General features: G+C 44.7%; 2 protein-coding genes across 12 annotated transcripts in view; one reads left to right on the forward strand and one right to left on the reverse strand.

The window, feature by feature from the left end:
- The window catches only part of LOC111875355 (DNA ligase 3), a 153902-nt gene that overhangs the window by 75220 nt on the left and 52415 nt on the right, over positions 1–26267 (reverse strand). For 9 of the 10 annotated variants that reach the window (XR_002844710.2, XM_023871548.2, XM_023871550.2 and 6 more), the window contains 2 exons: positions 15007–15332; positions 13281–13517 (listed from right to left, as the gene is read on the reverse strand). Coding sequence is in view for 9 of the 10 variants with exons in the window: in XM_023871548.2 (XP_023727316.1) it covers positions 13281–13517; positions 15007–15328 (559 nt within the window). In the remaining variant the exon portion in view is untranslated. Of the gene's footprint in view, positions 1–13280; positions 13518–15006; positions 15333–16140; positions 16240–26267 lie in introns of those variants that run through there. The other variant, XM_033755790.1, reaches the window with a different exon arrangement.
- LOC111875356 overlaps positions 993–26267 on the forward strand; it is a 74137-nt gene continuing 48862 nt past the window's right edge. For both annotated transcript variants that reach the window (XM_023871551.2, XM_023871553.2), the window contains exon 1: positions 993–1178. The gene's annotated coding sequence lies outside the window, so the exon portion shown is untranslated. The remainder of the gene's footprint in view (positions 1179–26267) is intronic.

The following is a 26267-nucleotide window of genomic DNA, read 5'->3' on the forward strand; positions in this document are numbered from 1 at the left end:
GGGGGGGGGGCAAGAGTCATACAGACGGTAAGGTGATCTCATAAGAGAAACAAAAAACCTCAGTGGTTTTAGTCCGTAAGCGAACTATACCGACCGAGCGACCGCCGCTTGTCGGCGAAGTTAGTGCCAGCTTTAGCGGATAGATGGTGTCCCCAATGCCGTTAATTTCGTTTTTTTTCTATAGACCGGAGTCTCTGTTTCCTTGAAATAGCTCCTCAGTTATCCCTGCGAGGCTGAGTGGACCCCGTTCCAGACCCGCTACTTCTCAGAAAATCTGGTAGTGCCTGGAATCGAACGCGGACCTCTGGATCTGTAGCCAGGAACTCTGGCCACTAGACCACAGAGGCGGTCAAGGTGATCTCATAAGCCCCCTAAAATTAGAGGGGATACATAGACAGACATAGATAGATGAAGAGACACGAACGGATATACAGACAGCAAGGTGATCTCATAAGCCTTCTTAAAGCAAGAGCACGTAAGATACGGAACTCCCATATTCCTTTGTTTGCCGGACAGTTGGTTAGGGGACAGCACGCATTCGGAAGGTCCTGCGGCCATCCTGACGATCTTGACATGCAGGGGGCTACTTCGTCTGCACAGAACGGAGCCTTGAGGTTCTGTAACACGGGCTGAAGAGTGTGAGGCACTGTCGCCATAGCAAGTTATGTACAGGTGCCCGATCTGCGTGTGGGCCGCACGCACCGACAACCAGAGTCAGGCCAATCCATGCCAATAAGCCAAGAAATGTCCACTTTCCAATGCAAGAGAGCGCGGTAAGGGAAGGTCGCAATTCCACAGAAATTCAACTGAGCCAGAGAGTAATAAAATTCACTTTTTATATTCCGTTGCTGTCACGATAAAGACGGTGCAATGGAGCCAAGCAGGCTGCCGCACATTTCCCAACGAGAGAGACAGAGACAGAGAGAGGGAACACGAACAAGGCGACATATATATAAGAGGATGACAGAAGACATTCTAGCTTCATTATAGACGAAACGAGATAGAAGGAAAAGTCGACATAAGCAGGAAGCAATTAATCTTATAGTTAATATCAGTGGCGATAAATATATTTGTGGTTTCTCGTGAAGAAAACTTCAGGGCAGAACAAGAAAAAAAAAGTATTTAAAATATAGCATTTTCCTGAATATAAGTCACAGAAGATTACGAAATTGGCTAAGGTAAGCAAATAATCTTACATTAACAAAAAAAGTTTTTACTACAATGGGCTACGTAGGTTTTCCGAATGCACTGCTAGCGAATTTCGATTTTAGTATTGGCCTGATGTTCATTTATTACAAATAAGATTAAGTAGTTTTACTTTTCTTTTGTTTCATCGATCTTGTAATGTATCCTCGTGGAAAAAACCATCGCAGAAGTATTGCCTATTGTTTATGAACATATCATGCCTCGTTTTTACACAATCTGACAATGTTTCAAATACATTTTCCACGTCTTCAAGGTTAACGACCAATAAAGAATTTTATTAGATACCTCATTCTCGAGAAACTCGATAACAATCATTGTGACATTTGAGGGAGATAACTACGAGGAATGCTATTTTTCGAGATGTGGCGCCGTGTAGTCTGGTAGAAGTTAACCCACGTTTTGAGGAATTAACTGCACCCATCTTCGGGGTAGAAGAGTAAAACAAGAATGAAGTAAAGCGGTTGCTTGCTTGTCTTAACACTCTGCCGTGAAGATGGAGGCAGTACGTCCCTCCGAAATATCGGTAAACTACCAGACTAAACGGCGTCACATCTAACAAGACAATATTACTGATAGTATTCGATGCGAAATTCACATGGGTTTCCTCCGAGTACATCGGTTTCCTCTGCAAATTCTCATTCCACCCCCTGCTCCATATAGACGAATCATCCTATCATTCAACGCTACATCGTCTAGATACTGACAGTGTCGTTAAATAACCAACTTAGAAGAGGTTCTACATCCTACACTGGACGAACAGAACCCAACGCTCGAAGCACGCCGCTCTTACTGAGTCCATCATTCCACTTACCTATTGCTGCTCCCAATAACTGGATGGCCTCTGTCAGTAAACAAGTAATAATCAAGACTACAGGCCAGACAACCGAGGGATCGCGGTTCGATTCCGTACAGAGGCAAGACCGATCCTGGGGACCACCCAGCCTCCCGTTCAATGAGTATCTGTGGCTCTTTCCCAGCATAAATCTGACCGCCTCCACCTAGCGTCAAGGTTAAGAATGCGTGGAGCTATACATCCATTTCTCTATACGCCTCCATGACGCGGCGTTTAATGAAGAACATGAAAAACAGCTCAGACTAAAATGAACCGAAAGATGAATTGGAAAGGACTTGGAAAGACGCGGTCGTGGCCTAATCTAGGTATACCAGATTGTATGCAAGGACAAAGAAAAAAACAACGAAAAATATCATCATATCCGGCAGAGATTCGAACCCAACAAATCCGGAATACAAGCCCAGAACCGCTGTCCCAACTCGCCCGGTGATACGAGTAAGGATACGAAGTGAATCAAACGTGGCCTGCTTTCAAATACTATCCCAGCATTTGCCTGGGGGGAGTGATGATATCAGTTTCGGGGCCGAGATATGAACCCAGGGTTGTTTTCGTAACATGATAAGTTTCGGGGGGGGAGGATAATCGAGCACAATGATTTATTAGAAACAACAAAACAGATTCCTAGTAACACTGTAAAAAGACCGCGCCATAGCTCAAGCGGTTAGTCGCTGACTTCCCATCGCGGCGGCTCGGGTTCGATCCCGCGTCTGGTCAAGTGGGATCTGTGGTGGAAGTGGCGCTGGGGCGGGTTTTGTCCGAGTACTTCGGTTTCCCCTGCCAATCTTCATTCCACCAGTTGCTCCACAATCACCCTCACCTCACATCTGGGGCTGGTACAATAGGCCAGAAGTGGCCGCAGTACAAGGGACTTAGTCCCACACCACTGTAAACACAACACCTACGATCCTCTACTACAACCGACTTCCAGCAAACTGCGGTGTGCACTAAAGCAAAACACTTAAAATCTGTTCCCTCTGCCCTTGCAAAGCTGTCCTTAGCAGGGCAAATATTCCTTACATTTCTTCCTACCCTACTGGGTCCCTCAGGGCCCAGTCACTTCCGTCTCTCTTCTACCCTGTAGACGGTGGCAGCAGATTCCTCCAAAACATCAATAACTCGCTATCAGATTACACGGCGTCACGTGCGGCAGGACACCAATCTTTACAATCGCTACTGTGAGAGCACACAAAACGATCTCCTTACAGTCTATGAAATGTTCAGTCTAATGCAACAATCAATAACACTGTTTCACGCTTTAATCCACACGGTGGTCGTTATGTGCATAAGCTGTTATTGAAACTATTAAAATATTAAAATATATATGCATTATTTTGATACTGTAATAGTTTTAATAACATCTTATGCATATAATGACAACTGAGTGGATTAAAGTGTGAATCAATGTTATTTATTGTAAGATTTGAGGTTTTCACGGCGGTGACTATGAAGAAAGCAGTCTTCTGGGATGTGGCACCGTGTAGATGTCGTGTTAACAGACGTTTCGGAGGAACGCATCGCCTCCATCTTCAGGGTAGAAGGAAAAATAAGAAAATCCGCAAGCGAAGAGACTGTGAGAACCGGTACACCGATACGTTCCTCCGAAACGTCGGTTAACACCACATCTACACGGTACCACATCCCAGAAGACTGCTTTCTTCAATGTTATTGATTGCTGCATTATAGACGGAACGTCTGATAGACTCAAGCTGAACATCAGTGCAACAGGACGTTATGAAACAATCTCCATTAAAAAGTTAACGGAATTTCACGACAAGGTCATATTTCGAAGAACACGGCCTTTCCATAACGCGGATGCGTGACATGCACGGCTTCACAACATATTACGCTTCCGGTTGCTAAAACATTCTTAGCTTTCAAGTTCATCTACTGAAGACACAATTCAATTGCTGATTAGACAACCACAACAATGGAAGCGCGGCGTATAGACCGAGGCACAGTCTTGTATCTCCTTACTCGCAGCCCACACAGAAAACAAATTAGGAAATGTGTGCAGCATCTATGTTATGGCCCACAAATTTTCAGTTCTCTTATAAACAGCGTAAAACCGACGAACAAGGGCCTTCAATACAAACAGAAAGTTCTGTAAGGTTACCGCCTGCTTTCCTTTGACATGACATGGACCGCACAAAAAGAACGACAGGACCAGTGGGGGACACACAGACGGACACATTGCCTAGCAACGATTGGTGGGGGGGGCATACAGACAGAAAGGCGATCTCATAAGCCTCAAAAATTAGGGAGGACAAAGTGACATATATATATATATATATACAGATATATAGGGAGCAGAGTAATCACATAAGCCTTGTTTGATTTCTTGAAAATGAGGAAAGCAGACTAAAAATAATCAAAAGCAGCCCAGAGGTTCTCGAAATATCAGACAAGAAGGCACTAGAACACTTCTGTTTGACTATCGCGAAAACCCGTGGCACTTACGGGGAGGGGGAACGCGTACGAAGCGTGTTTCATTTTTCTGCACAATTTCCATTCGAGACGTTACTCCTCTCCTCCACATATTTCGTGGGCTACGCTCGAAACACAGGCAGGCCTCCATGCAAAGCACTCGCCAATTTTTGTCTAAACTTAACTCAAAATCAGACCCTGTATACACATTTCAAGCCCCAACATTCAAATTTCATGAATAGCTCAAGCGGTTAGTCGCTGGCTTCCCACCGCGGCGGCCCGGGTTCGATCCCGGGTCTGGTCAAGTGGGATTTGTGGTGGACAAAGTGGCGCTGGGGCAGGTTTTCTCGGAGTACTTCGGTTCCCCTGCCAACCTTCATTCCACCAACTGCTCCACAATCAGACTCACCTATCATCTAGGGCTGGTACAATAGACCAGAAGTGGCCGCAGTACAAGGGGCTTAGTTCCACCCCACTAGCAATAAAAAAAACATTATTTAAATGTGTAAGATTTGAGGTTTTCACGGCGGTGACTATGAAGAAAGCAGTCTTCTGGGACTTGGCACCGTGTATATGTGGTGTTAACCGACAGACTGCTTTTACCGGTTCTCACGGTCTCTTCGCCTGCGGATTTCTTATATTTTTCCTTCTACCCTGAAGATGGAGGCGATACGTTCCTCCGAAACGTCGGTTAACACCACATATACACGGTGCCAAATCCCAGAAGACTGCTTTCTTCATCATTTAAACGGTTCTGGAATTGCTACATGCGTACAGGTAGACAGACACATATGGCAAAGCTGATATGCAAAATATTTTAACTTTTCGTTGTGAACGCGCTAAGATCAAAAGTGGTTAATTGTTAAGTAGATTCCAAAGGGCTCTGACGATGGCGGAGAATACTCAGAATTACCGAGTCCATCGACCGGTATTCTGGACACTAGAAAATATAACGTTTCGGAAACTGGATCTGTTTCCGTCCTCAGGTGAGAAGGGGGAGACATCTACTCTGTTAGGTACCTTAGAAATGGCTCTTGAGACACAACAGAGTATGTCTCCCCCACCCACCTGAGGAGACAAACAGATCCAGTTTCTAAAACGTTGTTTTTTCTGGTTTCTAGAATACCGTACGATTGACAAAGTCCAAAAACCCAGTAATTCTGGCTAACTGTAAAATTAGTAATTTAACCAGCTTTGGCTTTGTAACATAATATAAAACGATGGGCTACAGGCTGGACGGCCGGAGTTAGATTCCTGGTAAGGAAATTATTTTAGACTGATATGTTGGGATTTTGGACTTCATCCATCGTCCTGGTTTTTAAGATAACAAATAAAAACACGACGTTTCGGAAACTGGATCTGTTTCCGTCCTCAGGTGAAGGAAAAACCTATTCAGTTGGGTCCCTTAGAAAGAGCTAGCCTCCATCACTGGACAAACCAATGTCACAAAACATGAAGATTATAAACACCTGAGACCAGGCTAAGTCCATGAGAGCTAATAAGAAAAACATTCATAACAAATTGTAGCAAACACTTACAAGCGTGGAACCAGGATAGATAGATCTGAAGAAATTTATGCAGTCCAAAATCCCAACATATCAGTGTATTATACACCATCGTCAGAATCCTATAGTATCTAAATTATTTTAGTCTTCGAAGTGACCAGACCGGCTCTGGGGCCCACCCAGGCTCCTATCCAATGGGTACCGGGAGGGTATTTCTCCAGTGGTAAAGCGGTCGGGGCGTGACGCTCACCACTGACCCCATCCAATGGTGCGGTCAAGAATGGTGGAGCTATACCTCCACTCCCCCATGTCTTTATGGCATAGTGATTGATTGATCGATCAGTCAATTAAGAACAGGGATGAAGTTTACATATTCTGCACACATGCCACAGAGCATGCCCTGGTTCAGGGGTTAAGCTAAGACTGTTAATCGTCGGGAAGTGAGTTCAGTCTCACATGAATTCATGTGAGATCCGTGGTGAACGAAATGACACTGAACCGACGAGGTTGGCGTAGCGGTAACGCTCTGTACTCAAATTCGGGAGACGCCGGGATACTTAGTATCCTGACAGGCTTCTCGTGGCTTTCCTCAGATTCTCCACTTGAATGTCGGGTTAGTCCTTGATCAGGCCCCAGCCGAACCCTTCTAAATCGTTTTAATTAATGTATTATCCTACCATTCTGCGCCCTAGAGCCTAGCGATTAACAACGTTCTGAAATAGTCCACAAAAAAAGTCACCGGAGCAGTTTATTTTCCGAAATTTCTTCGGATTTTCCCTGCTAATCATCACTCCACCATTGTTCCATATTTATATGTCACCGCCCCCTGAGGTGTGTGATATCCCTGATCGGGCAGCACATTATCACAACCTCGGTCTTTAAATTAGCGTCTTCATCTCTGAGCCGCCACTGACTGGTCACAGAGCACAGAAGTTAGTTGCACATATAGTCCTCTGTCTCGCTATACAGTGATGCTGCGTAAGGTTATGGTAACACAGTGCGCCGATAGAGCGAAGACCGCTCTGATTGCAGGCAGTAATAATTGATCCAGTAGTGGATCTGCGAACAACAGTCGCTCATTTTAATGAGAAATAATTATTTAGAAAACGTTATAAAAATCTACAATTTCTATTTTTCAATCCTGGACTTTACAGTAACACTGTAGACATGTTACATTTCAGCATCCTGTCGCACTGTATACAAGTACATCTGCCGTCTGTGTGCAACGTCGTTCACTGTTCCTTTACTGGACACTAACTGGTCATCTTCAGGTGTACAGGCTGTCGTGGTTAAGGATTCTGTTGCTCACAGTAATGCGGTTTTCTATCCTCTTATTGTACTTGCTTCTGGTTATTTGGTTATGTGGGTTGTACGTGGCTGCTTTCGGCTTTGTTTGGTTTGCCGGTTGTGGCATTACAGTGAACAGGAGAATCCTTAACACAACCTGTACTCCTGGAGATGGCCAGTTAGGCCGAAACCTGTAGTGTCCTACAAAGGGACAGTGAACGACGGCGCAAGAACTCCTAAGTCAGACTGCACACATGACTGGATTCGGTGAACGCGGAACTCATCGTTCTATAACGCGGGTAGAATTTGCGAACCGACAACGGGTTGAAATACATTACTTTAAATCACGAATATATAATTCATTTTAAAATGTATTATAAATCAGAATTTGTATTTACGTAGCACCGATGTGGGCGAAGATTATCTCGTGTAGACACGTTCTAATGTGCTCCTCAAGTACACAATTTGATGGAAATCCATTAAGTTCTCTGCAGTATAAAACGTGAACGGACGGAAGGACGTGATTTCTCCGTTAGGCATTAACTCTCTGTGCAAGGAGCGCAGGAAAACACTGAAAGCAAGTCAATGAACCGATCAAAACTCAGTCTACAGCGAGATGGAAGTTAAATGTTCTTGGACTTCGGTCTTTTGAAAACATTTTAAAGCTTTAATTCTGTATCATTGATAAATTCTAAATTCTTAAATGTCATGTACACATTCCCAGAGGCAAACATTCCACACTTCACTCCGTCAAGGATTATAAGAGTTGTCAGTTAACATAAATTCTGTACTTTTGTACATAAAAAAATACATCCAACGCTTGATATTCAATTCAACGCAACTTATCAGTTAATTATTTTTACTGTAAATGGAGCTTCTTGAATCAATTAACTTAGTAGAAATGATATTTACAAAGATAACAGACTAAAAAGAAAAACTAATCGTACTTTGTGCTGCAGTTGGCAATCTATGATCATTTTCTCATCAATGACTTCAAGTACACGACTTATTTTTCATTTTACACAAAATGGCCGCGCACTGTAACGTCGCATTTAAAACTGGTCATAGTTAAAAGTTGCTTTCTGACCCCAAACCGGAGGTCACAACGTCCTTGGAGGGAAACGCTGTTTTGAACACCGAACTATGTCTCATTACATAATGGCGCAGAGTGGCGTGAGGGATAAATAATAATTGATTTATAGTTCCATATCGAAAAAAGAGGGGAAAACAACACGTTCGGCTTTAGAGTTTCTCGGCTGTTGATTTACGGATTGGTAAGCTGAAAACATTTTCGTTGTCTATGTCACATTTAACGTACTTACATGTTGGCAAACTTCCAGTACGCAATGGAAAAGTACTGTGTGTAACCAGTGGCTGTCATTGCAGCAGGAATGCGATTATCCTTCTGTTCATTTCTTCGTGACGCGGCTCGGGAGTTTTGACTGAACGCAATTCCGATAACGGCGATGTGTGCTTCTCAGTGAGGCTGTATACAACTATTTATACTCCTGTTCCATCACCAACCTTCGATTTAATTCATAAACGACTGTGTTGAGATTTTGCTGAAGCCAAGCAATGTGAGACTACCTAAAGAAGGCAGACACTGCCGTTTCTAAACCTCAACCCATGGGGGGAAAAGTATTTGAGGCCAGAAATTCAGACCCTACTTGTACATGCCAGGGTGAAGAAACTGTAGGGCTGGGACTGGCAAATTCTGTGGGGCACACTCATTTCTTTCAATATTTTGAAGAAACCCCACAATGAGTCAAGCTCACACACAGCATCACTGTAGAACCTCCCCTCATGGCAGAATATCTCAGTCGGTATGGCCACTAGGCTATGGGGTGGCGGCTGAGGAACTGAGGTTCGATTCCCAACAGGTGTAAGATATTTCTCTCCTCCTCACAATGTGCACACCGGTTCTGAGGTTCACGCAGCCTATCTAATGGGTACCGGAGAAGCTTTCCTCGGGATAAAACGACTCAGGCATAAACTGGCCATTCGCCTCCATCCAGTGCCGAGGTTAAGAACATGTCCACCTGTGACCTGCACATTCACTTCCCCTTTAACAAGACGACAGCGCAAACTTTCGAGGTGACAACAGAGCGCCAAGGAATGCTGGGTCCTGTCCTCCAGGTTTCACTGACCTAACCTAACAACACTGAGTGTGTCCTGACCAGACAACGGAATGTCTCAATATGACATGCGCTTGCTGACGACCAAATATGGTAGCTCAGACGGTACGGCTCCTGACTTGTATCTCAGGCGAGCTAGGTTCAAGCGTCGGTCGGAACACGGACCATCCTGCCTGAGGATGGACCTCGAATCCGTCTGCAAACTGATTCCTTCCAAATCCCTTCCAATTCATTATACACAACCATCACATCATTCGACGCTACGTGAGTTACTTACAGACTCGATAAATAAACTAAGTAAATACATAAAGGTAAACATTTATGCTTGTGATTTCAATTAAGCACCACCCCATGAAGCTGAACGAAGGAATGGAGGTATAGCACCACACTTCTCCGAAACGTCAGTTCACACAAGATCTACACGACGCCACATCCCAGAAGACGGCCTTCTTCAGGTCGATATTTATTCATCAAACCATTTCAATCTGTCATAAAAACAAAATCTGTAAAAGCCTCATTATTCTTGAAATTAAGATGACTGTACACACAGAAAACACAGTCCTCAGTGTGAAACAGTTAAAAGTGTCCCTTTACCATGAGATCATATGTCAAACGATAGATTCCATAATACAGCTTGCAGGTTTCTGTGGACACCGGAAACACCTCTTGGCATACTGCTTCTTCTAAATCACAGTTTGTGTGAGGGTTGTGATAATACTAGAGGAAAATGTCACAAGCGTTTAAGTGTGGTGACAGAGGTGGTCCACTCATAACCTCTACCATCAACACGACGCAGTCTGCTTGAAAGCACATTGTTTTTAAATGTTTCATTCACAAAATCCGACATAACACAGGCTGTATAAGGCGTTGCGTCACAGTTGTCGAACCCAGGCCTTACTGAATTTAACACCGTAACCCACGAGAAACGGAAAATATAACATCTGAGTGTTCACAGCAATAAAAATTCATGTAGTGGTCCGAGGCATCATGGAACTAAAGATGGAGACAACGAAGTTCCTCCAAACCACACGTTCCCACCTACCAGACTATACGGTGTTAAAATTCAAAAGATCTCAGTATGTAACAAATAAGAAATTACCCAACACTGACTGCAAAAGTCAGTTACCACGACAGCAAACATTCCATTAACATGGGGAATTCTGGGCCCACTTCACATTTGGTGCTCAAATAGGCGACAACAATGTTCACATTAACATGACGAACTGTGCAGTAAATCCTAACAATTACAGAGACTTAGAAACCGAACATCTGACACAAGATCCCTATCCTCCAGGTACTGCAATTCACGCAACCACAGCAAATATACTAAATTTTGCTGACAACCGTCACTAATATTCTCGTGTAACGACGTCATTTGAGCAATATTTACAGAAAATCTGTTAAAATTAATGGGAGGAAGGGAGCCAGGGGCAGAAAAATGACAATACAATGAACAGACAAAGGAGAGTCGGAAAGGAATACATGTAAAAGAGGGAAAGAGATAAAGGTAAAGTAAGTAAAGTTATCCCTGTATCACGCCGTGGAGGCTCATTGGGTTGTGAGATGTCGGGGCTCCCACATTTTCTAGACAATCGGCTCACAGATGGCGGTGAGGTTGTCAGCCCTACGCGCCGGCCGCCCTTTACCCCCAGAAGATTCATGGTACTCATTTATGTCAGAGGCTGAGTTAACTCCAGGGACACAGAGCGACTGGAAGGATTAGGTAAATTAAAAAAAAAAAATCCACCTCATCGGGATTCGATCCCGCGACCTTTCGGCTTGTAGCATAGTTCCTCAACCAACTACGCTACCGCAGGCCCCAGGAGAAGGTACAGAAATTTAAATACGGACCTGCTGTTGAATTTTCAATGGGAATTACATTACTGTTTAAACAAACGGCACTATCTTCTGGAATATTATGCCGTGTAATCTGTTGGAAGTCAATGAACATTTCGGGAGAACATGTTACCTTCGTCCTCAGGTTATGTATCAGAGCTTACTGTGTTCTTTGAGCTGGTTTCTTTCCCGGCTTACTCTTCAACCATGACGATGAAGGCGACATGTTCCTCCGAAACGTCTGTTGACTTTCAACGGACTACACGGCGATATATCCCAAAATACGGAACTCTTCATAACCACCGCTGTGAGAACTTCAATTCTTACTTAGTATTTAAGTGTTTCATAAATCCCTCTTGCGCTATACTTGTTATTCACAGATCAATTTGGTACGAAAGTCGAATTGTAAGGTTTTCCCACAGTAACAATCAAAAGATAGCTAAGGCACTACACAAAGAGAACATCTCCAGACGGCAACCGTAGCAACATTCCTGCTCAGGAAAGAGATTAGGTTTCAGCCGCACTTAGGCCAGCAGCTGAGGGCACAAGCTGCATTCCCAGCAGAAACACTGGACCCTGCGGCCCACCAAGGCTACAGCTGCAGGGGCGACATACTTCACAATACTCTTTTCGTTTCTTTGGCACGTTGTTATATAGCAATTAATTTCAGCTGGTCTTCTGTTCATCACAGCCATTACCTGGCAGTACACTACACAAGCCACGCGCAGCAATGTAAATAAAATTGATTTAGAGGTTATAACATCAATGATCATTTTCGCTACAGTGTGTAGAAATTTTGTGTTATTAATTGCGATGAACTATAGAAAAATTTAATCTCTTTTTTTAACTGGGGTGGGGGGATGTGCCTCATCACCTGCCGTTGGATTTACGCTGCTCCTACTAAGCCTACCAAATTTTGTCACATGCCTTGTTTCATGGTACAACGGTCCAAATTAGCCATGAAATTAGGTACTTGTTCCACACTTAGTTTTAACTGTATCCAGTAGACGGCTCTATAATACAGTCACGTGACGGAGTGGCTACAAACTGGGTCTGGATTGTTGACTCGATTTATTGAGCCCTTATAACCACAACTCGGAACCACAAGTTAACTATAACACCCTCACTGGTTTACACACTGTAACCGCAACACACATAAAGCCTTTAATGTATTCATTGGTCGTTTCCTAGTAGCGGATCTTAACAATGTATTTTACTAACGTCCTTATCGACTAGCGAATATCCCACAGATGACTGATTTCTCCAACTAGCTCCCAGGCTGGCGGTCATCTGACACCAACCTCCTAGCCTTCTCTTCACTGACTAATTGCAGCTCCCAACTTGTCCCCCTTATAACACCTTGGCACGGACCTCGTAGAAAATACCGCTCCTCATTGTTATAGTTCAATCGTTTCCGTGGGAACATGCCTTTTCGCGAAGCTGTTGTTCAGTAACGGCTCTTGTATAGTTGCATATTTCGCGATCGTCACCTAGCAGCCGGCTTTGTTTACAGAGCCATTACTTAGCAACGGGTCTACATGCTACGATATAAAAAGAAACGCGTACAACTTCGCTCAAGACAGCGGAGTTTTGATTCCCGTGTGGAGGTGGGGTCGAATAGCTCCACCGCATCCCTGCGAGTCAAAGTGGGCGACAATAAGGGAACCCGGTGCCTGTGGGTATAACCGGGCCACCCTGTTCCTAGGGGATATAAATACGGGGACCTGGCCCTCCAGGTTGNCATGTGATGAGTTCCGCAGGACTCGGATCTCAAAATGACTGCGTTGGCGAGGGCCAGCAGCAATTGTAAACGACAGACCCATCCTCTCGTCAGAGAGAATGATAACGTAAGGACTGTGACCGCAAGCGTTCAGTTGAGAAATAAATTACTGGACGTGAGTCTCAAAGGGTTTGTGGCTAAGACAAACTGATTGGCGGTAAACCGCCAGTCATAAAGTGACTCTGACTCTGGGTCGAGGTTTGATGCGGCACTCGGTACTGCACAGTAAGAGAGTAAAGGGTTTCTGTACTCACTGCCATCCGTTCCCTTGGTGAAGAAATCCCTGACGTGTGCTGTCTTCCCAGTGTAACTGTCCGTGTCGGACAAAGCAGCACACAATCGCCTGAACTCCCTGAAAGAGTCATCTTTGTTGGCCTCCTTTGCTGGAGGAGGTGAATCCTTCTTTGGCTTATTTTTGTCTTTAGGTGTCTTTGTTGATTTCGGTTTTGCAGAGTCGTCTTTAGATGGTGTCTTTGGTTTTGGTGTCCAATCTATAAAGCACAAGCATAAGAGCACACTAGTTTGAGGTTTCATGTGCTCACAGTGTACATTACCAACATCTGAGAGGAAAGTACTGCTTTCATGTCCACAGAAAAAAGCGAATAAAGCAGGAAATTTCATTAAACAGTCCTTTCTGGGCCATAAACTCCAACCCGCTTGCCTACAGATCTATTTGGAACCTCCTTTCCCTTTCCATCTGTCTTCACGAGCAAAGGAAAACCCCAAAATGCTCAAAACATAGCAAATAATGGCAGAGTTTTGCTTCTGTGTTACCACCTGATTGGTTTTTAGGTTATGTAATGACACTTCCTCAGCCGGTCACGGTAGCCGAGCGGTCTAAGGCATGCACTGTCTTCGCTCGCTCGGAAGCCGGGATCGTGGGTTCGAATCCCACTCAGGGCATGGATGTTTGTGTGCGTTTTTCTGTGTTTGTCTACAGGTAGAGGCCTTGCGACGAGCTGATTACCCGCCCAAGGAGTCCTACCGAATGTGTAAGATCTAGAAAAACCGAAATGAACGGAGTTCATGGAGGTAGGCCTAGGCCCACTGGGGCTGTAGTGCCAAGGGGGGGGGACAGACACTTCCTGAAATGGAGTCACAGCGAATAAGCTGAAAACATGATAATGATCTCTTTTTTCCTCTCGCTCTCTCTCTGGAGCACAGGGCTGATTTCTCAGTTTCATGATCATTTTTACAGACGGTAGGACTCCTTGGACAGGTGATCGCAAGGTCTGTACCTAAACACAAGACAACACAAACACAGAATAAACGCATATAAACACCAAACATCCATGCCTTGTGTGGGACGAACCCACGATCCTGGCTTCCGAGCGAGCGAAGACAGTACATGCCTTAAGGTTCGGCCACACAGAACGCTACGCTATGTTCGCTACGTACGCTACGTACGCTGTGTACACTCTGCGCCGCAGCTAACATAGGGAACATAGCGTACGTAGCGTACGGAAGTCTGTGTGGCCAGTCACTTTGGCAACAAAGGGAGATATTTCTCTGTTCGTATAGCGAACATAGCGAAGCTTTAGACCGCTCTGCTACCGTGACCAGTATGATAACGACTTATGAGTAGATAAAAGTTTGGAAGAAAATCACGGTGTATATACAGAAAGTTTCTTGACATTTGCTCAGAGATACTTAGGAAAACCATGAGAAACCTCAACAAGGACAGTTAGTAAACCTCAAGAAAGACAAGCAATATCAAGCAAGCATGCACAATATTGTGACATGTAGCCCCATTGCCAAGTAACAGCTATGTTCTGGAAGCTATGGTGGAGAGAAAAGTTTCTTGTCACTGTCGAGAACTGAACATCGATTGAACATCGATGACGTCGGTCATCAACCTCCAGCTTTTTCTCTATACCCACTGAGCTACACTGGTTCCAGATGTTTCTGTGCCTGAATCAATTACCATCTCTGAGCTGTCTCGCGTGCGGAAACTGATCTACACGAGAACATGGCCGCTACCTTTGCAGTTCGGTAACTTCTTCAGCATCTCCTCTTGGTCCTCTCTTTCTAAATCACTCCAGCCGTCCATGTCGTCTGGCGTCTCGATCTTGGCCGTCGTCGGTCTCTGTTTGGAGAACACTTCGAACATGCAGTCCACGTGGTGCCACAACTTCAGTGGTCCCGGCCCGTAAGGGTTGTAGCCCATTTTGGCAAGCCGAAGGACTCCGGCTTCAATTTTCTGCTTGCATTTCTTACAAACTGCACGCCCCGACTTTGCACGATCGACAGAGAATTTCTTTGGCGTCTGTTGCTGACTCTCGTCTCCAGAACCTTCTGACATTGTCCTGTAACATAAACATGTATCATATGCTGATATATTGGGTTTCTGGACTTTATCTATCGTCCTGGTTTTTAAGATAACAAAAACACGAGGTTTCGGAAACAGATCCAGTTTCCGAAACGTCGTGTTTTTGTTATCTTAAAAACCATGACGATGGATAAAGTCCAGAAACCCAATATATCAGTGTGTTATACACCATCGTCAGAATCCTATAGTAACTACATGTATCACATGGTTACAACTGTTCATAAACTACGCTACAAAAGACATCATATCATTAAATATTAATGCCAAGGTCGTGTCTCACACAGCTCAAGGGGTCACTCGCCTACTTCCTAACGCGGTGGCTGGGCTTCGATCCCCGGTCAGGTGACGTGGGATTTATGGTGGACAATATATCGCTGAGGCAGATTTTCTTCGTGTACTTACGTTTCCCCTGCTAATTCGTATTCCACCAACTGTTCCATCTTCGTTAATCAACCTACGAACACACGCTATATTGTCTCGACACTAACAGTGTCGTTATAAAACACAGACAGCTAGGTAATATCATAAGCCTCCTTTTAATTTTTATTTTCAAAGTAAGGAAAACAGGCCTAAAATCAGAAATAGCAGATTATTCCACTTTTTGCTTGCTTAGTATATATGTGACCCTGAAGATGGAGGCAGTACGTTCCTCCGAAACGTTGGTTAACTTCTAACGGACTAGACTGCGTCACATCTGAGACGACGATACTCTTCGGAGTAATAAAGTCAAATCCAACATCATCTAAGCACGTAAACGAACATCCGAGCAGGGTAACTTTATTTGCCAGCTAAGAGACTATCAGCCTCCCAAGGCGGGCTCTGTTTCATAGCAACATTGCCTGTACTTGCGCCAGGATCTCGCGGAGGGCGTTGGTGCGCAGGCTGGAACGACCCTGAGTGACCGCTCACTGCAACACACTATACCTTCAAGTAATATACGTGTATTCCTAGGGCCCGTGAAAGCTAGGCCCTTTGCACACAGATTTAGACAGCTCCATATTACTTCCCGTGAGCATCACTGTGCCAGCGCTGCGTACAAATAGCCCACAGGGGCCCTGACTAGCCACATAGCACACACACAAGTAAAAGCAAATCTTTCCCCGCATCATTACGCCAACTGCTCAGCTACTAAAACAGTAATAACCCTTCCACAGTTCTTGTGGGTGGAAGCCTTCAAACTAAATACGCATATATAAACAAGCATGGGTTCAGAAACCCATCAAACAGTGGGAGACCAAACCGTTTCGACGCTTTGAAGCCTATAGGAGCGAGCGAGGGGGAGAGGGGCTAGGAATGTAACACACCGACGCCCCGGTAGTCGGCCTGAAACATCTACGAGGTCCAGCCGTCATCGGATAGAGACACAGGTCGCTACGTAATCATTACAAAATTACAAGAGTCTATTTTCAGCATTTGCTGAAACCGGGGATCTGGTACAACACACGGGATTTTTATTCCGTAAGGTTGCATACTCAAAGTATGACGTACTTTATAACACGTCTTAGACGAAGTTTAGGTCAGTTTCGTGCATGGATGTCACCAGGGCCTCAGGAGAGCTCATTAGCCAGTGTTCAGGGAAAGAATCTATTAATTCAAGTTAGGGAAAATCAGAGTCACTTTATTCGGAAAGGGGAAGGAGGAGCGCAGAATTCTGATTTGCTGATTGTGAACTGCATATTGAGAAAGGTAATTTGGAGACTTTAACGGCAAGGGGGTTGAATTCTGAGCTGCAAGCCGCCCTGCTTGCTTCTTCCGTAGCTTATTCTTCGAACTTGAAGATGGAGGCAGTATGTTCCTCCGATACGTCGGTCAAATTACCAGACTATACGGCGTCACATTCCAGAAGATGGTACTCTTCAAGGTTGGAACTCCTACTAAGACGGGAACTTCAGTACCCTCTGCTTTCGGCCATGACTGAGTTTGCGTTTGGTATTAGTGAAATAAACGTATTCCGGTCCATTTCAACTGCCCGTGGATGATTACAAGCTTATGAGGTGAGAACGTGTAGTTTGGTAGACGAGTGCCGACGTTTCAGAGCAGCCTGTTACCTTCTTCACGGAAGAAGACGCTGAATATGGAGACAGGAGTTTCCTCTTTAACGCAAGGGATTTCTCTCTTATCCATAACGTCCAGACAGGCTCTGAGCCCCAACCAGCCCCTCTGTACAATAAGCACCGGAAGCTGTTTGCCCGCGGGTAAAGCGGCCGCACCGTGTATCTGAGAACTAACCTCAATCTAGTGCCAAGATTAAGAACTGTACAGCTACATCTCAATTTCATGGCGTGGTGCTTAATTAAGCACAAGTACAGCTTCAACTCTGTCTACCGGACACAGCCTCACATCGCCATAACGCTGCGAGAGCCTTGGATCTAACAGCAGATTGTTTTTGCAGAAGCAGTGACGAAATGACAGGAAATCGTGTAAATACAGGAACAGGAAGTTCCTTTAGACAAAAGTATGGAAAGGGTTGCAAAATATTCTGCATGTTTAAACGCTTTTCAAATCGAAGTTCCAGACGTTAAACAGGCCTATGTTTTTTCCCACAAGATGGGCCTCCTCTTCTTATTCTTCTTCGTGAGAAAATGCAAGTTAAACTGAAACTTGAAGTAAAGTAGACTTCTCTAGGAAGAATGTTTCGTGCATCTTCAATCCAATCATAACATCGAATAATGGGGGAAGAAAATACAAAATACAGCTTTCAGAATGAGACCCTTTCATGAAAGAGAAGACAGCTGACAACAACAGACAGACTATTGTGGGCAGATCTATCTACGGGCAGAATTAGTACTACAAGCAATCATTGCACGCATCGCTCTATTGGTGCACAGTGTTACCATAACTGCAATCGGCAGCGTTACGATTTTATTATACAGTGATACACCTACTTACTTACTTATGGAACACAGCCCTTCTTGAGAAGCCAAATCTGCAGCTACTCAAGAATTTCCGAGCATTTTATGGAACCCGAAGGTTCATTACCTTGTTCACGAGAGCCCTCCACCGGCCCGTATCTAGAGCCAGATCACTCCAATCCCACTGGAGAGCTATTAACCAAAATTTGGTGGAGGGCCTCCCCCCAACAAATATCAAATTCCACCAAAATGCATCAAGCAGATCCGCCGGCAGAACAAACGGACATTTGTTCGCAATCAATCTACGATTAACTTTAACCGGCGAGTGAATCGCCCGGAGAAATTTACTGCAGGAAGAGACGGTTTCCTGCGACCATATGCCAGCCGTCAGTTGACACTTCTGGGGAGATTACATGATTACAGGCGATCACCAATTACATTTGAAGATTGATACATTAATCCCGCGGTGTCATCGCTTTCAGGAGATCAACATACTCGTACTCACGAGAGTCTTGACGTGTAAAGGTAAACTTGTTTTTGTTCTTAACTAAGCACCGTCCTAAGAAATGGGAGAGAGGGAGTACTGTCCTTCGGCATTACTTGTAGGTGAGTGGTCAGCGCAACCATTTAAAGACTGCATTTCTTCCGAATAATATATAAGAATTCAGTTCGTACCTCATAGGAAACGCATTGCGTCTCTGCTACAGAGATCAACCGGTTAATGTTGCATAGAGATTCACTCGCTCTTTATTATGAGAACCATATGGAACACACAAATACACTCTGTGGACAAAATGCATACTTTATTTAATGACGCTGTCAGTAGCGTCAATTATACAGCGTCGAATAACTGGATGATTAATGAATGAACGGTTAAGATTTGGGAAGGAAGCAGTGGAGACGTAATTAGATACGTGTCGAGATTTGGCTGGGTTGACTGAGGAAGAACACGAATAACCTCGATAGTGACAGCTGGTCTCAGAGCAGAGATATGAACCCGGGATCTCACGAATACGAAGCAGGAATAGAGCTTTTCACTCGACCGCGAAATTCAGTACGAGAAAACAGACCATTAAGTAAGAAAGAGCAAGAAAGCTAAACTAGATACAGACCCTACATAAGCCACGGTTCCTATGTAACATATAAAATGAAATTAGTTTTCCAGATGTCCGAAGTTTCTAACTAGCTTAATTAAGAATACTTACGAGTTTCGCCACAAACAATTAAAGTTCTGTGTACTTCAAACGATTCCTATTCCTCGCCTAAGAAAAGCGTCACGTGATGACGGTTAAAGAAACAAACACAGTTTAACACCTTCAAACACTGTGGTTAATATAAAGTTTCACTAGTTTTATCATTAAAAACTCCGCATTTTCCCCGCTCAGTGTATTTGTGTTTGGTACGGTTCTCACAGTAAACCAGCGAGTATTTTCCAAACCCGCATTAACTGACTGATCTTTGTGGCCGAGACGTAATGTTTCCTGTAGGTACGAACTGAATTCTTAAATATCAGACAGAAGAAATTCGTGCGTCAAAGGCTTAAACTGTACTCAAACACCTAGACTTCCAACAGACGCTAGCAACCATTCAACCGAAAGCCTTACATGACGATGAAAATGGTTATCTACATCATACTGGGGGATGTCACAGGTATACCTTCTAATTGGTTCCATACTGAGGTTCGAACTCTGGCCTCCTAGTCACAGCGATGTTCCTACTGAGACCACAGGCATGGTCATCCAGCGTGTAGCCTAGCCACTGTGCTGACTGAAAACGATCATGCTTTGAGAAAATTAACTCTTTAAAAGTGCCAAGTGTCGAAAATTTCGACCTCTACAAAAACTGCTATATCTGACAGCACATGGCATCTGTTGGCGTTTTACCTGAACTACATAGTGAAGAAACATTCGGAGAGAATTCCTCCCTCCATTTCAAGTTCTTTGGGAGACTTTACCGATGAAAGAAGAGTAGCTCCGATATCCTAAAATGGCGGCTTGGCACTGTAGCGCTCTAGACTTGTATTCAGAATGTCCCTGTTCGAATCTCGCCAGACACACCGTCTATCTTTACTGAGATATTTCGTGATTTTCTTCAGCTGATCCAGGAAAATGCGGGGATAACACTTTAAAAAGGCAACGAACACTTCCTAACCCAATAGTTGGACGCTACATAGTCTAGGCAATAGAAGAGTCGGTAGATAACCCCCATACACATGCGGGGCTACAGACAGGCAGACTCATACTTCCCACACCTCTAGCACGCAGCCTCCCCCCACGTCAACGTCATATCGTAAATCTACATACATGTCTTTTATATCCGTGGTCTTTCTGATTGCAAGCACCTCCTGTGATAGCATCAGTACGGGGGCGATTTCCGGTGACAGCCATCGCTCCTCGTACAAACACATCTATTCACTTTATTTTCCTGCGGCACACAGCACCACAATGAAGATGTTCTCACGAGACATACAGACATATAAAGAAGTTATACGTTACATTTTTATATCAGATGTATATGAAATGTCGCTCGTGTCACGCATAAAGAATAAACGGCATTCAATATTCTCTGATGTATTACAAACATAAACGATACGATCTTTGGGATCTGAGTAACATTCCTCTCAAAACAAGAGACTACAGCTCGGTGAGTATAAACTTCAGGCTTGAGCCACAACGGCGTTTTCAACTTGCTGGAGACACCATAGGTCTCCACATCCTGCTCTGTCATTCTAGGGTCAAGAACTAGGGTCCAAGAGGCAGCATAGGACGATTTGGCGGGCGATATATGTACCCAAACACTCTCCTACTAGCGAGTTGGATGAGGCACTATGCTACAAGCCGGAAGGTAGCAGGTTCGATTCCCAATGAGGTCACTGGACTTTTCAATTGACCTAATCCTTCCAGCCGCACTATGGCCCTGGGGTAAACTCACCGTCTAACAGAAATAAACGCCAGGAATCTTCCTAGGGTTAGAGACCGGTTGTCACGTAAGGCTGACGACCTCACCGCCATAAGTGAGCTGATTGTCTAGAGAAAATGTGGGAACCTCAGCATCTCACAACCCTATGGGTCTCCACGGCCTGTTACAGGGATAGCTTTACCTTATCTCCACCTCTCCTATTCACAGTGCGGTCTTGGGATTTGTAACGTCGTGTAGTTCGGACAGAGCCCCGCCATCTTCGGAGTTGAGGTGTAAGCTGCTGCTTCCTCGCTTGTCTCACTCTATGACCCTGAAGATGGAGGATGTATTCCTCTCCAAACTACACGGCGTCACCAAACAGAAGACCTACACTTTACGCAACCGCTTTCTATATTTGTCGTTCTTCGTTAAATGAAAATTAATTTCTACTGTTCTTATGTTCATATCAGACGGCAGGCATGCATTAATATACGAGTAAATACTAATGTTAGAGAGTCGGGGTTCGATTCCCGGTGGCGGCAAGAGATTGTTCTCTATCCATAACATCCACGCGGGCTCTGGGGACCACCCAGCCTCCTATCCAATGGATACCGGAGGTTTTCCCCAGGGTAAAGCTGCAAAAGCGTGAAGTTGGCGACTCACCTCCACCTCATGCCGAGGTCAAGACGGAGCTATACCTTCATTCCCCCATACGCATTAATGGCGTCTATATCTATGTCTCTTCATGTTCTCTGTCCAAACGCGGAACATATGCCAGGGCGCGAGTAATATATAGAATATGCTAACATGTCATCCAACCCCCGAACTGCAGGACCACTCCTTATCAGCTGTCCACCGCTGTTCATCCAATATATTTGCAGCTACCTTCAATACCTTGATATCCCTTCACGAAGAGGCGTGATAACAATTAACCCACCTAACACGATCTTCCCCTTCATTCGAGAGTTACAGCAGATTCGCTGAGCCATCACCTTGAAATGTGCAATAGCTTTGCCGCCGAAACAGAGGTGGCGGGCATGCGGAGCTCAGTGTGTGTACTTTTAACTGGACTTAGTTCCATTTCAGTAACACTAGCCCGTTTGCAATCGCACATCTACGGAACAACTTGTAACCACCTTTGAAGGTGACAGAGCATTACCAAGCTTTCAATGCAACTACAGCTCTGGGTTATGGCCTCTTTATTGGTCTTTGAAATGATTTACTGCAGAGCAGCCATGCAGTGACCACTACATGTAGTTATGACGTGTCGTTATGAAGCGACATTTCTGGCAACTGGTAACGTCGTTTTTTAGGTCTCAGTTTTTTAAGTTCGTTATTTAATGACGTTGTATCGAGACCATACAGCGTCTATGAAAGGCTAAGGAATGAGAATTGGCTGGGGAAACCGAGGTACTTGAAGAAAACCCGTCAGAATGCCACTTTGTCCACCATAAATCCAAAATTACCTGACCTAGGATTGAACCTGGGCCGCCATGGTCAGAAGCAGGTGACTAACTTCCTGAGCTACGGTAAAGATAAAGTCCCTGTGTTTAAGTAGTTAAGAGCTATGCAATGAAGACATGGGGGAGTGGAGGTATAGCTCCACCATTCTTGTCGTCGAAACTGGATGGAGATGAGTGGTCAGCTTCACGCCCCTGCCGCTTTACCCCCGGTGAAAGAGCGCCGGTACTCATTGGACAGCAGGCTGGGTGAGCCTCAGGTCCGGTCTGGAAGCTATCGAGAAGAGAAAAATCTTGCACTGCCGGGAATGGAACCTGGGTCGTGCAGCCCGTCGCTATACCGACTCAGATCTCCTGAACAATGGCATGGCCTAACCTCAGTTGCTTCCCAGATACGTGCTTGGTCTCTGTCGTCTATACACACGTAATACAGAGTAGACTGGACACTGTCCAACATAACCACATGCGCACAATTCTGACCTAACGAAACTGTCACGAACCTTGACAGGCGTTTCCCTCGCGGTAAGCAACCACTGAGCAGGTACTCAGTTGGAACCTCATCTGGGACAACGGATATTCCGAGAGACTTAACTGTTCTCCTCAATTCCCTGAAGCATGTTAGATAGTACCTTAATTAGGCCACGACCGCTTCCTTGCATATCCATTCCATGTGTTGGTCCGCCCATCATCCCACCTTTCGATGCCATTTACTGTCGATACTGACGTGGCCGCGGCATAGTTAGGCTTCCCAACGGGACGGCCCGGGTTCGAGCCCAGGTCATGTCATGTGGGATTTGTGGTGGACAAAGTGATATTGGGAAAGGTTTTCTCCGAGTACTTCGGTTTTCCCTGCCTATTCCAATTCCACCGATTGCTCCACATTCACCATCATCCATCATATGGGGCTGGTACAGTAGGCCGAACAGTGGCCGCAGCACCAAGCGCACTCAGTCTCACCCGACTATAGTACTTACTTACTTACTAACTCATGGAGCTGAGCCTTTCTTGAGGAGAAGACAATTTTGCAGCTACTCAAGAATTTCCCAGCATTTTATGGAACCCGAACATTCATTACCGTGTTCACAAGAGCCCTCCACTGGTCCTATCCTGAGTCAGATCAATCCAATCCATACCATACCATCCTATCTCTCTAAGATCCATTCTAATATTGTCCACCCACCTACACCTTGGTCTTCCCAGTGGTCTCCTTCCTTCTGGCTTTCCCACCAATACCCTACTATAATAATAATAATAATAATGGCAACGTCGTAGATTGCACGAGAAAAAAAGCAACGCCATCACCACCAATGTGGCCTGGGTTCGGACACCTGCAACTATTCTGAAATCTCTTTGAAGGTTATTGATATTCTCTTCGTTAAATGATTAATGCCTTACAAATGAAGCAATATTTTGGTGTCGATGAGATAAGAAAGCAAGGAGATGTGTGTACTCGTTTTATATATATATATATATATATATAAATCAATTTGGGCCCCAAACTGATATAGACTACAAGTAACAGCTGCGAAATTACTTTCCTTTTCGGGGCCCCAAAGAAGAAGGAACAGATATCAGCAGCAGCAACAAGCAGCAGATGTGTGTTGTATCAAAAGGCTCTTGTTAATGTTCTGTGGTGACCCGACATAGGCTATCTGTCCTTCACGGCGTGATAACCCCGACTGTCTGCTAATTGGTTGGCAAGTCGCTACGTAAGGAGGGCCTCGCCCTAGGGAAAGGCTGTCCAACCCACAACAGTATATATAATCTTTATACATTCCATACTGGACTCGTGACGCCGTGTACCTTTGGTAGACACGCAGCGCCTACTTTCTCTATCTGCAGATTAAAAAACATCTTCTACCCTAACCATGGAGGCAGCAAGTTCCTTCGAAACACTGATACTCTAACGTACGAAACGTACACGGCGTAACAACCCAAGCAGACCGCAATGCTGAGACCTACAGGTCTAAAAACGCCGCAGTCGTATTTCTCGTTATAGATATACGCGTATCCATATGCTGCGGCGTGCAGACCCGTTGCTAGGTTAACACGTAACAACAGAACAGTGTTTTCTATGTGCTCCGTGCCGCAATGTTATAACCGGGCGGTGTGGAGCTTCGTGAGATCAGTCAGTTCTGCACGGGAGTCTGTAAAGACAGAACTTGAGCCGGTGGCAAAGAAATAGCCATTGTTGTAGCCGATACCAGTAAACGTCTAATAACAGACAGAACAGCAGACTGTGTGCTCTAGTGAAAATAGCGGCAGTGTTATAGTTATTTGTAGTTACGAATTGTAAACGGTCAATAAATTTATTCATAACCCAAACCCCGTCTACAGTCACACACATACTACGTTACAATAGGTCATGCCATCATCACATGACGACGTGAATCATTACGTCATCATTAGCAAGTTATCGGGTTCTACTTTCAGCATGCGATGGGAACCAAAATCGTCCTGCCGGAGATCTCGCTGAACACATAGGGAATTTTCTTCCGTAAAGTTGCCTACTCGGACATGACGTACTCTCGGAGAAGTTTCAGACGAAGTTTACATGATGTACCCTCGCATCCTCTCTCATATACAGAGTGAGTCTAAATTACTGTCGTGGGTTCCCGTTTACAGGCCACGGAAACCCCCCACAATAATTTAGAATCACCCGGTATAACGAGAAATGAAATAAGTGAAACCTAACCTCTGACTAAGTGTTATTCAAAAATACGTGAATGTCCGCTTCCTTCCATATCCCTTCCAATTTGTTATTCACCATCATCCAAACATTCAATGCTATACTGTTTTATAACAGAGCCGTTATACAAACTACAAATAAATAAATTCTACCCTGAAGACGGAGACAGCAAGTTCGTCTGAAGCTTTAGGTTCTTAAATACCAAACTATACGGCGCCACATAACAGAATGACTCAATCTTCACCGCAGTAAAAACCTCAAATCTTAAATCGAGCAGGCTTACATATTCCCAAATGAAAATGCAATTGATTTGCTTTCACTCACAGGTCTCCGTGCGCCCCCAGGCTGTTACAAGTATCAAATGAAGCTGCTGGAACCGTTGCATTGAAAATGTGGATACTCTTAACCGATGTCTTCCAATCTGATACGCATGCGCGGCAGATACATAGATATCAGTGACTCTATGGGATGGTGTCCTATAAATTAGTACGCTCCGATATTCTGTCGCGCTGTATTTAGTTAATAGTAGATGCAAATGAGTTCCGAACAATATACTGCAAGGAATGGGATCTTCTTGGACTATCAGCAGTGTCTCTTGACTGAAGTTACCTACGTTTCACGAACCATCTCTGTGGCCCCCATGGGGATAACATCAGACCTCGACAGCCCGAAAAGATACACACCGGGAGGCAGGGGCAGTTTCCGTTCTTAGTACCAGAATCCGGATTAGTGAAGCAAAAGGTAGTCATAAAAAAACAAAAACTCCGTGACTTGTAGTCCGCAAGCGAACTATATCGACCGAGCGACCGCCGCTTATCGGCGAAGTTAGTGCCAACTTTTGCGGATAGAGGGTGTCACATGGTCAGCGCAACGAACCCCCACGGCCGTTAATCTCGGTTTTCTAGACCGAAGCCGCTATTTCCTTGAAATAGTTCCTCAATTATCCTCACGAGGCTGAGTGAACCCCGTTCCAGACCAACTACTTGTCAGAAAATCTGGAAACGCCGGGAACC

Source organism: Cryptotermes secundus, unplaced genomic scaffold, assembly GCF_002891405.2.
Source record: "Cryptotermes secundus unplaced genomic scaffold, Csec_1.0 scaffold2092, whole genome shotgun sequence".
Lineage (NCBI taxonomy): Eukaryota > Metazoa > Arthropoda > Insecta > Blattodea > Kalotermitidae > Cryptotermes > Cryptotermes secundus.